The following is a 16,988-nucleotide window of genomic DNA, read 5'->3' as shown; positions in this document are numbered from 1 at the left end:
TCCTGCTAAAACAAGCTTAAAATATAGACTTATTTAATCTTTTCCTGAACAGGGTGAGTAGAAAATGAGAGAAATTTAAATTTTGGGTGAACTATCACTTGAATTTAAATTGATGGTCACCATTTGAATTGTTAATATGATTTTTCTTTGGAATAATATTAATTAACCAAGAGAGAAACCCATAGAAGAAGATATCACTGATTGTAGTCTGAGGTTCTGAGATGATGTTCATGAATATTCTGCTTATATCATCTGGATTAGTGACATCGTTTTCCAAGAGATATATTCACAAACTTCATTCCATTCTTGTCCAAGATCTTGGAGAAGGTGGTGTCTGAGCAGCTGTCATTGTTCCTGGACCAGAGTCGCATCCATAAGAAGTTTCAGTCTGGCTTCCGTAAACATCACTCTATGGAGACAGCCGTACTGAAAGTGTCTTACTCGGGTCAATTCACTGTTCTGGTTCTTTTGGATCTGTCCTCAGCCTTTGACACAGTTGATCACCAGATCCTGCTGAGAAGACTGAGGGATGAAGTGGGACTGTCTGGGTCTGTGTTACAATGGTTCTCAACTTACCTTTCTGGGCGCAGTTTCAGTGTATCTGCCAATCAAATGAGGTCTGAATGGGTGGATCTGTTGTGTGGAGTCCCTCAAGGTTCTGTTTTGGGTCATTTATTGTTTTTGCTGTACTTGATTCCCCTCGGTAAAAATATTCAGACATTTCCAGATGTTTCTAACCACATTTTTGCTGATGTCATCCAGCTCTACTGCTCTTTTGATCCAACTGAGCCCCAGAGGCTGAACAGCTTAGTCAATTGTTTGCTAGAAATCAAACAATGGCTGAGTGAAAACCATTTGCAGCTACATGTGGACAAAACTGAAACTCTGGTTATTGCTCCTGATGATAAGGTTCCAGGGTTAAGTCAGTACTTGGGTGACTTAGGTCAGTCTGTCAAACTGAGCCTGAGAAACCTGGGTGTTGTATTTGACAAAGACATGTCTCTAGTGCAAAACTGCAGAAAACTGACCAGAAACTGTTTCCTTCAGCTGAGAAAAAAAATCACTAAACTAGGTAAATGATTCACGACAGGATCTTGAGCTTGTAATCCATACGCTTGTGTCTTCTCAATTAGACTATTGTGTCTAAACAAGAATGAGCTGTCAGTGAATACAAAACTTTGACCTCCTCTACTAGGTTAGGTAGAACTTTATTGATCCCTCAGGAGGTCTCCTTCCGGAAATCTAAAACTAGAAAAACTCACATTTCTATGATACTTAAATCTCTTCACTGGCTGCCAGTTTCTTTCAGGATCAATTTTAAAATTCTGGTTCTTACTTTCAGATCTCTTCATGTTCAACCTCCTCCTTACATCAGTGATCTAATCAAGACTTAAACCCCATCTCGGGCTCTGAGGTCTGTTGATCAGAATCTGCTGATGGATCCTGAACAAGGTTCTGACTCCTTCAAGAAACATCTTAAGACATTCTTATTTGTTCAGGCTTTTCCCTGATTTTCTGGGACTCCTGTGTTTGTCTTATATGTCTTGATTTTAAAGTATATACTTTAACTGTGTATTGTTTTTCATTGCGCTTTCTGACCCTGGTCTAGAAAGGTGCTTTACAAATAACCTTTACTAACTTGCTTATTTATATTTACTTAATTACAGAATGACTTCCTTTGAGCTCCTGTTATAACAATGACTTGGATGAATATGACATAATAGATCTTTATTTTTAAAGCATCTTCAAATGGTCGGTCCGCTCAAAGTAATACTTTTTTAATATAAAAGTTCTCAACAAACACAAATTAAAAAGATCTAATCTTATTAAAACCCCTTGCCAAGAAAGGAGAGCGATATAAAAGGCAAACTCTGGAGAAAGAAAATGACCAAAAAAACAAACAAAAAACCTCCCAAAACGAATTATTAAAAGATCAAATGTTGTAAGAAAGGACATTACATCTAAGCATAATTACATATAACAAGAATAAATTAAAAGACACTAGTTTTTCCATTTTTCTTTTAATTCTTTTTTTGAACAACATTTCTTACTTATGCCAGTGTTGCATTGATATCATCTATTAATTTAATGTAAAACAATGGCAAATCCCATGCAGTTCAATAAAAATTATTTATGTGAGCTCATCAGGATAGCATTGAATCAATGATCTAGAGATAAAAAGGAGGTGAAGAAGAGAGGGTGATTTATGGTCCAGAAAAAAAGCCTCTTCATGGTTGGTGAGACTCCTTAAGTCTTAGATTTACAAGTATATAAATGCAAAACAATAGCTTATTAAATTTCCTACTGGTTATTTCCTAACTTATCAGCTTTCTTCACACACACGCATGGTCTTGGGTGAAACTTTTAAATGACGGTTTCTACGTTTTATAAGACTGATGTCCTCACCTCCATGCAAGTTATATCATACACCATGTCATCTCTGACAATGTCAAATGACTAAGATGGTTAAAAAAAGAAAAAAAAAAGATTTCATTAATGATATCTCAAAAAGTCTACATTGAATTGTTGTAATATGTTGTAGGATATTAGTCTACATCCTCTAGATCTATGGCAGTCATCGATTGTGGATAAATATTGATTTATAGCTTCATCTGAAAAATCGAAATTCTTTTTTTTAAACAATCAATAGATATAAAAAAAAGAAAAAGGATTGAACTAATAAATAATTTGAGATGAAGTAAAATGTTCAAGCTGGTGGAACGTGTAGAGAAAAGTGTGAGTAATGTGTGATAAAAGAGTATCAGCCAGAATCAAAGGAAATATATACAAGACAGTGGTGAGACCAGCGATGATCTATGGTCTAGAGACAGTGAGGAAAAGGCAGGAAGCAGAGCTGGAGTTAGCAGAGATGAAGATGTTGAGGTTCTCTCTGGGAGTGACGAAGATGGATAGGATCAGGAATGAGTCAATCAGAGTAACACCACATGTTAGATGTTTTGGAGATAAGGTCAGAGAGGCCAGAATGAGATGCTTTGGTCATGTATAAAATGTTTATGGATGTAGTGAAAGAGGACATGGAGTTGGTTGGTGTGAGAGAGGGGGAAACAGAGAACAGGGAAGAAGAGGATGGCCGTGATAATAGGATTACAAGGAAGATGCAGCTGATTCAATTCTCTTAATTTGAAAGCCGAACGTTTATTTCCTCCTACTTTGGGGAATTTACTGTAAAGTTTAGCGAGAAAACTCTGGATTAAATTTTGGCTCAAGAGCGAAGAATCCCGAGTGAGAGTTAACTTTGTATTTGGGTTGTATTTTATTAAAATGTTAAGTTATGATTACTCAATCACACGTTGTCAGTGTTAACTAATAATGAAAGATAAACCCGCCTTGTGTTGCTTCTGATTGGTTAATATTGCTTGAGGCCTTCCGTGATTGGCTAGATTTACTCAAAAAGGACTAAAGTGTATTACAACAAAAAGATAAATATTGAGTATTAAATGGGTCGTTTGCTTTTTCACTGCGGTTGTATTTCAGCGAAACTAAATGAGACCCCTACAAACATTAAACTTTAATGGTTAAAGACATCAGCCAGACTGTGGAAAATCAAGGCAAATAAAAGTATCTGTGAGCATTATGTTGGCGATATTCAGAGATGCGGTGAGCGGTGCACGTCAATTGCATGTATCAACTCAGTTTGTGATGGGATGCGCATTGAGAGATGAGACACGGCCTCACCTGACTACCCTGACCACATATCCCTGTATTTAAGGTTATGTAGATTTTGGTGCATTTAAGAAACATTTTTAATTTAATTTGCAGTTCATTGTGCAATTGTTGGCCAAATACACATTAGTCGGCCACCAGGCCTTGGGTTTGACACTTCTCTGTAGACCACATCAGGATGTCTGTTCTCTAAATAACTGTCCAATTCTTGCAGAAGTCTCTCATCAAATAGGAACAAAAGTCACTTTGGTCGATTCACTTTGATCGGCGCTCAAGGGAGGAAATCAGAGCAAATTCCTCTCAATCTCAAGATTCACTCTGTGATAACTGAACAGCGTTTGATATGACTGAATAATTACATGCTGTTTGAAGGTCTCTGAAAGAGTCGAAGATTCAAGGATTCATTGGACTACATCATTAAAACACATTCCTTCTCAGAAAAGCACCGATTTTTAAGGTATTCTTCTACATATTCTACGGCTTCTATCTATTCCTCGGCCAGGATGACCAGTGTGTTCTCGACCTTTTCATCCTGAGGTACAGCTTTGGTTAAAAACACTGGGTTGACGAAGCCGGTCAGTTTCCCCATCACAGGTAGGTGGCGCTGAGGTCTCTGGTGGATAATTAAGACGGCGACCAGTACGACTGCAAGTCCACAGAGGACAAAAGCTGCCGCACGACTACGAAATTGAGTCTGACTGATGTGAGGTCCTGCAGCAAATAAACGTTACACTGAAAAGGCGGCTGCGGATGAGAGAGGAAGAGATGATGATCTTACCTGGGGTTGGAGACGGTGGCGCTGGTATGACTAGAAAAAAAGGAATGTGGAATCGTATTACACTAACATTGATGCAGATTCGTCTCTGGCTTACCTTTGGCTGTTTTGCAAATAAAGGGTTTAGAGTCAAACACATCTCTAGTGTCCCACTTCCCATCAGTTGTTCTCAAGATTCCATAACTTTTGACAGATTCCGAAACATTCAATGTCAAGTAGTCAACTACTTGTCCGTCCTGCCAAATTAACTGTCCTGTGGACGTACACAGAATAAATGCAAGTTAAAGGATGTGAAAATTAAGATACGTCTTTATTGGTTTAAAAAAAACAAACAAATAAATATAAAATTTTTGAAAAACTTTGTGTCACATCGGAGAATTTTACCTTTCTTGGTCCGATACAAGCCGATCCAGAAGCTCTCGAAACTATCTTCAAATCTCTTTGCGTGACTTTCAATAAACTTTTGTTCCTCTGGGTCCAGGATGCTGACGAGATTTGCATCTATGAAAACAAAGTATTCATTTTGGAGCCTTGCAATGATCATTATGAGGGTTAACATTGAAGTTGTTATTTGATTTCAGGACAGTCACGGCTTGCGATGTAGAATATTTCAGAGAATGTTTTAACTTCACTCAAACATTAGTATGATTCATAGTTCACACTTGTTTGTTCTAGTTTTTTTTTTTGAGGGGAAAAGAAGTGCAGGAACATCCTACCGTACTGCAAGCAGTATCCCGAAGCATCCGTCCACCATTTTCTGTGTTCCACAAATTTATAACAAAAACCTTTAAATGGTAGCCAGGCAGTGTGGCTCTGCTCCCAAACCTCATCTAGGCAAACTCCTGGATGCACATCCGGTGGTGTTGGTGGAATATCTGAGAATAAAAAATTTATTCATATATATTCATCCGTTTAAGGAAAGTTGACATCAATCTACGAATTTACATTAGAACTCAACACTCCCTCAATGGTTGTCTTCCTCTTTTTCATCTTCAATGTTCTTGGTCTCCTCCTCTCTATCTCTACAAACCACCCTTCCTCACTTACTTTGACTTCCTATGAGCTGTTCTTCTCAACTAAAAGTTGCTCCAAATGGAAACATTCTTTTTGTCGAAGCACTCAGACTTGTAGGGTAAATCTAGCTCATATGCACCGACACTGGCATAGCCATGAACTGACAGACAAGGGGATCATTGGCCATTTTCCCTGAATGACCGTGAGCTTCTGAAATGAATAAGCTTAAAATATGGTCCTAAAATATGGACGGTATGTTGATCCCCGGTCGCAACCATCATACAGACATGCATTTCGGGTTACTCTGAAAATCATCCTAACCCTTATTCAACATAAAGGTGAGTAAAACTCTAACTGACTAGTAGAAACTATTCCCAATAAACTCATCCTACTCTGCTCTTGTCTCTGTGTCTGACCAACTCAGTCTTCACACTTCGCCTGTTCCACCTTGCCTGCACTCTCCTCATAACCTCACTGGATCTACAACAACAAAACTATTGAACTGGCATTGTTTAGTTTCCTTGATTCCAGCTAATCTATTACCTAGAAAAGACCTACCTGTAGATTTCTTACAAACGCTAAAGTTTGTCTGATTGCAGTAAGAGGCCCTCCATCGTCCATCAACGTCCACATAAACACAGGGTCGGTTAGAGCTGGGTTCACCGTAATCCCAGTTTACTACAGACAAATGCCTTCCATCGATGTATCGGAAGTTTCCACCGCCCTGAAGCAGGACATTTGTTTAGGTTGGATCTGCTTGCTCAAGTTGTTACGAGGAAGGTTACCTCAGGCCGGCTCAGTCCAATCCATAGAGAAGCATTGAAAGTTAAAGTCATCAGATCGATGTAAATTTGGGTTAACTTGTCCAACACGCTAGCCAGGGTGGCACCATCCTCCTCACAGTTTTTCTTGGCTTCCATCCAAGACAACTTACGTGGAACAACTTTAAAAGAGTTATTCCCTAATTTGATGTAGTCAGTGTAAGACGTCGGGACATCTGGCAAAGACGGGTCTGTTAAGAAGGAAGCAAACGTTAAAAAAAACTTGTTTTGTAAGTGGATGAGAAGATGATCATTTAAATGAAATTTATTGAACGTTCTGTTATTGACTTGAAACAAGTCCATCACAATACTCACCAACATCGCGTTTACAGATGTATCCACTGGTTTCATTGCAGAGCTTTCTCCGCCAACTCCCAAATTTGAAATCTACCTCAGTCGTCATGGCAAAACACTTTTTCTTTTGACATGTGAAGATAAAACCGTTATTCAGCAGATTAGATGAGTGACATTGTTGAGTTTTTAAGATCACTATTTTTGTCATTCTGTGCACTTATTATTGCTTATAAAGATGATGATGCAAATGTGGTGATGTTCTTCTAGTTTTTACATTTCTGAAGGTTTCGCCAATTACTACTTTTGTACTCTACTTGTTATACTGTTTAGCCAACCTGCTCATCTCTAAACCTTCACTGATTAACATTGAGGACTATTAAGCTTGTCACAAATTATATAGAAATTATACTTTTCATGGCCCACCACATTAGTTCTTCCTGGAAAATTATATTTGTAGGAAACTTTATTTTCAGAAATGAAATGTAAAGCTTTTAATATTACAAACTGAAACAGAGATATTAAACATGTCTGCATGAATCTAACAACATAAAATCAAATCTTCGACAATAGAAGTGTCTTAATATTAAATCAGTTCCCTAATTAATTCTGGGAAAGACGTCTCCACTAAAGTTGTCTTGGTTAAGGTTTATTCGGGTAAAACATTTTGAATAATGTTTGAGTGGTCTGTCTTTTAGTACATGCAACTTTTGTAGTACTTTTAAAAGTATTGTGAGTGACTTTATGATGATGTATGTCTTACCTCCAAAATACCCTATAGTGAGAAACACAAGAAACAAACATTTCAAAAATATGGTCATGTTAAGCTCATTTCACAATTCAATATCAAAAACCAAAAAGCCTCGTACCTTGCGCCAACGTAAATACCAGTTGTAAGAAACCATTGACCACTGCAAGCAAAGTAAGAACAGGTTTGAAGGCGGAAATAGAAACGGCTCACCGTAGAATAAACGCATTACCCATCTGCTAAGTTGCATGTATTTTATTGCACGCCCGTCTGTCCAGTAGAGAGCGCTGCCAATATCTGAAGTCAAACCGAGCCAATAATCTTTCTTCTGGAGGGAAGCGATTTTGCTCATCAAAAACACTAGAAATGTAGATACAATTACTTCGTCATTAGTCTTGAATCTCAGTGGCTGCATCTACTTGGACAAACCGTTTTCATGTCTTGAAAGAATAGAGGTCAGTTTTCCTCCCATTTCTTTGCAACTTGTCCTCGCACCTTCCCACGTCTCCATCCTGTTATCAACCAATCTGTAGCACTTAGATAAAATGGGGGAGATGAACAGTTCCACTTCAATTATTTATTAGTTTTGTTTTCTCACATTAGAACACATTTTTAACTAAAGATGAAGTCAGCTGTCAAAAAAACCTACTTAACCAAGATGTCATTGTACAAAAAAAAGGGTTTCGACCAAAATCTATATTTATTAGCTATTATTATTTAGAAACTGCAGGATAGTTAAAGTACATTTAAAAGTTCAACTAATATGAAAACCCAACTCTCCTGACTCACTCACATGTTTCAAATGTTGATGTCTTTCTCTCCAAAAACAAGAGGTTACAAGAGCAGAGTCCATTATGATTTAATAATGGTCTTCACTCCTCCAACCAGCTGTAATCAAGCCCCACTTTGTTTATACAATGAGTCCCTTGGAGGTGAAGTCTTCCAGGATTAATGACAGGAGGTGACTCGATTATGGTAAACAAGAGTTAATCTCCAGTAAAACCAAGCATTTTCAGTGGGCAGGGTTTAAGCATATGTTCTAATGCAAATATTTAAATAGGTTTTGCACACATACAGATGAGTACAATTGAGGTCCAAGATCAGTTTAAGGGACACTTAAATCAACACATTAGTTTAAAAAAAGTAATTGCATCATTCTCATTTCATCTTCTTACCTTTGACTGCAGCTTTTCCCACTGTTGTGGACAGCCACCCTTAAGTGGAACCTCTGTAGGCGCCACAGTGGCATTGATGGGTGATGAGATGCTACGTTTACAAATAAACTTAAACTCTTTCCCACAGTTGCTGTCATACCAAAAGCCTGGGGAGAATAATGGGTAAAATACAATATTTAATTTGACATTTTACAATATAGTGAATATTTGATTCCACCCTCAGGAAAAAACAATGGAATAAAAGCAGTTTTTTTTTTGTGTTGTAATCCTCAAGTTCATCATTTACTGGAAGATGACATTTTCCGCTCAAATGTCCTTACCTGTTGATATGGACATAAGCACACAGTTCTCATCATAGTTTTTGAAAAGAGGTTGATTTTCTGCCCACTTTTCAAACATCACCAAAGATCCATCCATCCACCTGTGTGAGGAAATTGCGTTGAGTTTCCATATTAATTATACCTCCAGATTCACAGCCAGAGAGTTAAAGATGTGCTATGGCAAATCACGAGTGGAAATGTAGTTTCAAAAACAAAATGTGGAGTAATTATGCCAAATATTTTAAGTGTAAGCATCACGATTGGTGTTCTAAACCCTTGTTTTGTCTCTGGGTCAAAGTGACCCGGAGACAACACAAGGGCAAATGAGTCAAAATAGTCTTATAGCCTTTTTTCTATACTCACTGGGATGTTTTGTCCAAATCGACATTCAGTCCGATATAGAAATCTGTGAAACTGGAGGAAATCTGCAAAAAAACCTTAATTTACTTTCCTAAACTAAAAAACTATAAACTAAAAAACTATAAACTCTTACAATATGTGTCATCTCCCCACTGACCTGGTTCCATAAAAACAGATTCTCCACGTCGCTGTTAATAGTTACTAAGTCACCGTGTCTCCGTTTGCAGTAGTGACGAGCATCTTCCATGGATTGTAATTTTTCGCTGAAGTAATACTGATTTCCTCTCCACTCAAGCCAGCCATCAGAGGTCACATTATAATCTAAAAACAGGAAGTGAAATTGTTCTTTATGATGAAGAAAGACCAACAGTTTTTACTCACCAGGAGTGCTTGGCTTAATGGTTTTTGGTGTCAGTCCTACAGTGGTTGATGGAAGAATTGGATCAGTTCAACATAAAACAATTTGTCTTGATGACATTTTGTTTGAAAGATAAACGCTTGACTCGTTACCTGCTGGTATTTGACAAAGCCATCTGTTGTTCTTCTCACACTGAACATCCGACCATGATCCATTATTGCGTAAAGCAAACAGGTTGACTTCAGTGCACGATTCCACGTTGTGTTTATTATCCGGCTGTCCATCCACCCAGTGTTTGAACTGTACCTATAAAAAAAAAAACAACATGTGATTTATATTCTAATATATCAATACATTTATATTCTGCATATCAATAAATCATATGCATATAAGAAAGCAGTACCGGTGACCCGTCACTCCACACGTAGGTTGTTGTGTCGGGAGCACTCAGTCCAATCCAGACATTTTTGTATCTAAAAGAAAAAAAAACATGTTGGATGGAAATGCATTGGAAATCAATTGTTCATTGACTGGACATGTCTTACGTCCGTGGTAGTAGTCTCAGTTCCTCAATGCTGTGGATGCTCAGCAGGTCTCCTCTGATGGATTGGCAGTACTCCCTGGCATCGTACCAGCTCTTTGAACCAGAAGTTGTGTCCGGAAACAGCTGTTGACCATGTGACCATGTTGTTAGAATTGATCTGGTTAGTCTGAAATGTAAGATCACAATAATCTACAAAGCATTTGAGACTTTTGAGAACCCAACTGAGAAGCAGAAGGAGTATTCAGGTTTAGCGGTCCCACTGTAGTCGATTGCTCTCTTGTCATCATTGGTCATTAACTATCTTCTTTTGAGTCTCATCTATTTCTGCCTTTGAGAGAAATGAAAGTGGAAAACCTTGAAGCAAAAGTTCCTCTTTCCAACTCGAGTCCATCCCTCTGCACATTTGGGCGGCGTTAGAGTTGGTGGTGCAGGAGTCAGACTCGCATCCTCGGCCAGGTGCTTGCAGATGAATTTCTCCTTATTAGTGCAAGGAAGTACGTCCCAAAGTCCTGCAAATATCCCCGTTGTCATGGCAACGCAGCCCTTCTTGTTATCTTGGTAAAAATAAAGGCCAAATGAGTTAAGACGAGCTTCACTTATCACAGTAATTACAATCATGTTACCAGGCATTCCAGCATTCCAGTGGGTAAATTTGACAAACTGTGTGGTTGTCCACTCAAATGTCTCCGGGTCTTTCTGGTTCGAAAGGCCCAACCAAAAATACTTCTCGGGCCGGGTCCCAACCAAGCTCACAAGGAAGGCGTTGTCCACTCTGAAGAAGCCACACGCGTGTTATTGTCCTTTCAAATTCATTATTTTCACCAAACAAGGTTGAAGTTTGAGCTATTCACAGAATATTGTTGTTTAGTAACACTTGTCAATCGTACCCGTTAAAGACGTCAGCCATGTATGAGCCTGAACTCTTGCAATGTTCTTGGGCTTCTTCAAAGGTTTTTGTTTGTGTCCCAACAAGATAGCAGTACCAGCCGTGTCTCTTCCATCCCTATTTGAGACAACTCCATGTCAGGCATTATGTTCTGCTTTTTGTTAGTAATGCTAATTAATTTTATTGTATTTCTGGGAATTTTTACAACCTACAGACACAACATAAGTCTATGTCTACAAGTAATTTCATTTAATAAAAAATCCCAGAAATTTGTCAACAAGCTGAAAGGAAAATGGCCATAAACGATGATGTATTGTAGAGTCGTTATGGCAGAAGTACTCACAGTTTTACAGCCAGTATTTGTGTCTTTTTCATCCCCGGATGGTTGCTTTGCGCTCGATTTCATGCAGATAAAGCCATGTTTTTCCTCACAAGGTCGATCAGCCCAGTTACCCCGCTGCAACAAAGAACTTCTCATCCAGGATTTGAACTTCGACAAAATAGAGAACTGTATAACTATCTTGCATTAGCTCATCAGACTAAGAAATGTGTGGCATTGTAAAAAGTGTGAAAAACATTGAATATATTTTGTTATAAACTTTTTTATTGACATATTTAGGGTCAACTTTAATAAGAAAACATCGTTATAGGAAGTTTCATAAATTAATTTGATTTAGATTCATAGTGTTTGAAATCGAATTATTTGGATTCAGTGTGAAAATGACTTAACTGCGTTGCAATGTACTTTATTTCTCCTTCTTCCATTTCTTCTATTTCATTATTTAATTTCATGCTTTCTCCTCTAAAGGCTGTCGCTATCAGTTACCTCCCGAGCAACCCCAAATTGGACAGGGCAGACATTTGTAGAACCACGGTTACAATTGTAACTATAGATAGGGTGTTTTATGTGCAGAACATTTTTTTTTAATCTAAACTTTCAAGTCTTGCTTTGTGATACCTTGTCAAGTGAGTTTTACACGCATACACCAAGTTGCCAATATAATATGCAGACTTCTTTTACCCAGCTCTAATTGTGAGAATATTTCTGTTGGCCTAATAAAAAAAAAAAACATGCTCACCATTCCCCTCATGAGGACACATTGTTGATTGCCATTATTGATTTTAGGTCTTAAATACTCCCAGTTGGTAAAGCTGACAGTGGAGTGGTCACTCCAGTCAAACAAGTTCCGGGTCCTTCTGTCGTTCAGGCCAATCCAAAGTTCATCACCAGATACTGAAATACACAAAACCGTTTTTTGTATCAGCCTTCATTTTCAATTAAGATCAATTTATAATCATACATCAACCTTGTAGTGTTATTTAAATGTTGTACTTCAGAGTGACTGATCTTCAACTCAATGACTAAAGCATTGAATAGTTATAATATATTAATTTACATTAAAGTGATTACCCAAAATTCAAAATGTAGGGACTGGAGGTTATTTTTCTCTTCATCTTCGTCCAAAAAAAGTCTATATTTTAAGCTTGTTTTTAGCGGAAGCTGCTAGGCTAGCTGCTATCCCACAAAGACAAGAAGTACTTCAGGTAAATATCACGAGCGCTTCCCATATAGACAGTAGACTTCAAGCTCTTGCAATATTAACCCAGACTACTTTGTGTAAGTGTTGACTGATGGCCCAGGAGCGTCTGCTGAAAAAAAGCTTAGAATACAGACTTGTTTCAGTTTTTCTGGTACAATTTCTACGTAGAAGACGAAAGACAAGTGACTCCAGTCGCTACATTAAAATGGACATTACATGTTTGCATAGAACTAAAACTAACCTGAAAAGTAACTGATAAGAAAAAAAATCCCAACCCTTAGCCCACTTGAGGGTGAGTAGAAAATGAATGAATGGACACTTTAATTCTCTCTGTAAATGTATTTCTTGAATTATTTACCATATCCAAGTTGAGAAATGACAAAGCTTTGTTCCTCCACATTGTGTATGCTAACCAGATCTCCCCCTTTGGCACGGCACTCTTTGTGAGCATTCAACCAGGTCTCCTTGTTTCGACTGAGTAGAAAGCAGTGACCGTTGTAGGGAATCCAGGGGCTCGAACAGAAGCCGGCATCATCCTCTGGCTCTGTTCAAAAAAACCATAGAGGAAGGTTAGCTCTAATAAAAACACAAGAAAGTGAGAGGAGAAGATGTACTTGTTGTCGGACGCTGCAAAGGGGATCCACTGTGGCATATGTAGCCAAGCTTCATGCTGCAGGCTCCATTTTTCCACGAGTACAGGGAGTCCGATTCAAGAAAACCACAAACTCGTCCTGGAGTTAAACTTGGATATCCTTAAAGAAAACCAAAGCAGAATTATTCATGGTACCAGGGGGTTCCCACGTCAACTCAGTCTTTTATGCAGTGGTGCGAAAAATCCTTTTGTATGTTGGTCGACGACAGAACCCTACCATACATCCAATCGAGGTATCGATAAGGCTTCTGATCAGACCAATGCCATCCATGTTCTGAATCGAATATGAGCCCAGTCCAAAGTTTAGCTCCTTGTTTGGATAGCAGTCCTGTGAAAGGTGTTTGGTTAAAAAAAGTAAATTGCTATAGTTCACATGTTAGCTGCATTCTATTGACCCACCTGAGATGAACGTTTTCTCATGCGGATCAGTGATGCTGAGCAGCGACGCCCCCTGCTGCTTACAACTCTCTTTAGCCTGAGACCAAGTCAGAGTGGCTTCCGAGTTGATTTGGTAGTAGTCTCCTGTCACTGGGTGTTTATTCCACCCGTCTCTCGCTGAAAAACAATTGTCAGTAGAGATTAGTTGTCACTGACCTGTAACAATCATATAGTTGCACTTTCATTGTCTGTATTCAAGATGATACTTTATTTTTTTCATTAAAAAATTGACCGAAATCCGAAAAATTGTCCTGGTTCCTGTACCTAGCTATGAAGGAAACGTCTCAAAGGTAGCATTGAACATTAAAGTTCAACTAATGTGTTAATTTAAGTGCGTCTTAAATAGATGTTGGACTCTATTGTATCATCAGTATGTGTCTGTTTGTACAAAACTCTCTTGTCATTGAAATATTTACATTAAAAAAATTGCCTACGCCCCGCCCACTAAACACACTTTTTTTTCTGGAGCTAAAATCTAGTTTACCATAACCACGCCCACTCTGCTGTGATTGTTTTAGAATCAAGGTTTGTCACAGAGCTTATTCAATACTGAAAGTAATCATCTCCAAGGGACTTGTTGAATAAACAAAGTGGGGGGTGATAACAGCTGGAGGAGGAGTGAACCATTATTAAGTCGTAATTGACACCACTCTCATAACCTCTCGTTCGCTAAGATTTTAGATGGTGGAGAACTTTATAGAGTTTCAACTTCCAAACAGGGTCAAAATGAGTAAGTTACTGCATCCTGGAGAGGAAGAATCAACATTTGAAAGATGTGAGTGAGTCAGGAGAGTTGGGTTTTAACATTAGTTGCCCTTTAAAATAGCATTTAAGGTTTGTGACATGGATCACAGCAAGTGGCAATAATGTGCCACAATGATTTAGGCATTGATCCAAGAATTTAATCTCTGAGTAACATGAGTGTTAATTAACTTTCCTTGCTTCCTCAACATCAAATACCTCCAGGGCACCATATTTCACTTGATTCACAAACTGGGGTTTTAGGGTAAGCAAAGTTCCCAACATAAGTGATGACATCACATCCTGTTCATACTGATTTCCCGAAGTTTTTATACAACTTAAAATAAACAATGTGCGGACACTTTCACCCACACATCACACCTTTGTGTATATATATATATATATATATATTTATATATATATATATATATATATATAAAAAGATGATCTTTGGTAAGATCCTTCATTCGAATTTTTATTGACACACACACACACACACAAAAAAAAAAAAAAGTTTCAAGTGCAGGATGTGCGTCGAAAACATTCAGTAGCACATGACACAAACCATGAACCAAAGTTAGGTAATCTACTCACATTTAGTCGGACAATATCCCCAAAGTCCCTCATCGAAGTTTGTCTGTACGGAACACCAGGCCTGAGCATTCACTTTATCAGTCGTGGTGCATTCACTGTACCACTTGTCTTTGTAGAGAAAGGGAAACATGCAGGGCCTCCCGTTGGCATTTCCTCCGATGGTGTACAGCTCTGCCGGGAGTAGTTCAGAAAGTCAGGTTCAGATCCAACAATCAACTCTTTCCGGAGTTTATAACAATAATAATAATAACTGCATGTTTTCAATGACGGGATGCCAACCTACCTGTGAACGTCTCAGAACACGCTCCTCTGGATGTCGAAGCGATGCGGATGTGGTTGGCAGCTGTGACTTGTCTAGAGAGCACTGCTTCACTTTGAAGATTGAGCTCGATGAAGAGTTCTTGACCCTTGAGGGCGATCAGTGTGCTGTTCCTGCATTCCCACTTTTGGAGTTCACTGTTTTCATCGCAGTCATACAATCCAATTGTACTTCCGGGAGTTTTGCCTTGGACACCCAAACACTTACCATTAGAAGGAACGAGCAGTCGCTCACCACTGGTCCAAGTGAAGGGCTGACATGTAAGAAATTGGGGAGACAAACACTTGGTATTTTCTACGTTGACCAGATAAAATGAGTTACCTGGAAGAAAAAAAATAAGTGGTTTCAGGGTAACTGAAAATTACATTGAGCAGGAAATTTTAGTTAATCAGAGCCTTCAGCATTTGAATGTTTGAATTTAACATTTTAAAATTGGAAAGTTTTTTTAATGAAACTTTGTTGTTTTTAAAGCATTTTATATGTTTTTTGAGTAATTTAATTAAATATAAATCTGATTGAAAGGTTGCATTTGTTTTTATTGTATAATTTAATTCAACAACTTGTATATTAAAAGGCTTACTTAATGTTTTCATTTTATTTTTTCACACATAGAGTTTATAATTCTAATTCCAAGTATCTCTGTACTCTTTTTTTTTAAACATTGGGTTAACATTTTAAAAGTTTTGCAAGATTACCACTTCAAAATATTACATTTACCTAACACATTTTTGAATTATTGGAACAAGACATTGAATAGAAATTAAATATTCTGATGGCACTCGTATACTTCCGTAGGAAACCTTTCTCAGAGTAGGCATGATTGTATATCTTGTGTACGACTCTGATGAAAGTAGATTTTAACATGTTGATTTGGTGAAAAAGGTTAAACCATGATAAAACATTATTTAAAAAAAAGATTACGTTCATAAAATCGGAAAAAAGGAGAGCAATTAATTAAAAAAACTACATTCAAGTCAAATAATCCATCATAAATCTTAGCAAAAATGATGAGAAAGATATCCTTGTGTCCTAAAATAATTTCATAATATTAAGGAACGATGTTACATACCAGCTGCTGCAGGACCCATGAACATGTGAATGAAGCTCAATAAAATCAGAACCTTCATCTTTAGCAGGTTCTTGCACGCCGTCATGGCAGTGGCAGTGTCGGTTTGACTTCGATTGGGTGTCTAAATAGCCTTGTGCAGAGGTGACATCATGACTTCTTAATTTGCCGTTGCTGAGCTCAGCAGTTTCATATCGCGCCTTGAATGAATTCCAAGAATTCCTCACTTTTCACAATTTGAAGTTAAAAATAATTCACCATAGATGCAGGAAAACAAGTTGAGGTCCAAAGAAATCAGATTTATTCTGTAATAGTGAGGAATTTATTTATTATCATTTATCAAATATGTATGAGCTAATCTTATTAAGACTTTCTTCTTTCAATCTTTCTTGTATCGAAAGAGATTTTTTGACTGTTTGTTTTTTTCAATTTTATATACAGTATGTTTTTTAAACAACAATTGCCCTGGATTTAAATCAATAATTAATTGAGATCACAACTCTTTTGAAGCAAATTCCTAATTGGTGGAAGCCTTCAATTCACTATGGTAACAACAAGAACTAAATTAAGTTTAAACTTTTAATAGTGTTTTTAAAATAACCCTTCTGCCACGGTTTATAGTTTTGATTTGAAAGTCACTCTCGAAACAATACTCATCAAC

At 37.7% G+C, this 16,988-nt stretch overlaps 1 protein-coding gene across 1 annotated transcript; it reads right to left on the bottom strand.

Moving 5' to 3' along the window:
* Nucleotides 1–4,171: 4,171 nt before the first annotated feature.
* LOC148077431 (macrophage mannose receptor 1-like) lies at nt 4,172–16,415 on the bottom strand. The gene is made up of 32 exons (XM_087793207.1): nt 16,331–16,415; nt 15,226–15,582; nt 14,943–15,113; nt 13,569–13,724; nt 13,387–13,497; nt 13,132–13,269; nt 12,876–13,055; nt 12,056–12,210; nt 11,320–11,433; nt 10,978–11,093; nt 10,703–10,862; nt 10,445–10,633; nt 10,092–10,213; nt 9,950–10,019; nt 9,699–9,852; nt 9,570–9,605; nt 9,346–9,509; nt 9,192–9,253; nt 8,829–8,929; nt 8,509–8,654; nt 7,763–7,868; nt 7,566–7,693; nt 7,455–7,496; nt 7,349–7,360; nt 6,610–6,712; nt 6,259–6,485; nt 6,032–6,197; nt 5,176–5,334; nt 4,844–4,960; nt 4,557–4,712; nt 4,416–4,492; nt 4,172–4,297 (listed from the first exon to the last, which is right to left on the bottom strand). The coding sequence occupies exons 1-32, from the start codon at nt 16,413–16,415 to the stop codon at nt 4,172–4,174; spliced, it is 4,206 nt and encodes a 1,401-aa protein (XP_087649333.1).
* Between the last annotated feature and the right edge of the window lie 573 nt (nt 16,416–16,988).

This window comes from Callionymus lyra, chromosome 6 (genome assembly GCF_982586985.1).
Source record: "Callionymus lyra chromosome 6, fCalLyr1.hap1.1, whole genome shotgun sequence".
NCBI classification, from domain to species: Eukaryota; Metazoa; Chordata; class Actinopteri; order Syngnathiformes; family Callionymidae; genus Callionymus; species Callionymus lyra.
Note: the sequence above shows the minus strand (reverse complement) of the source record. Positions and strands in the feature narration are given on the sequence as shown.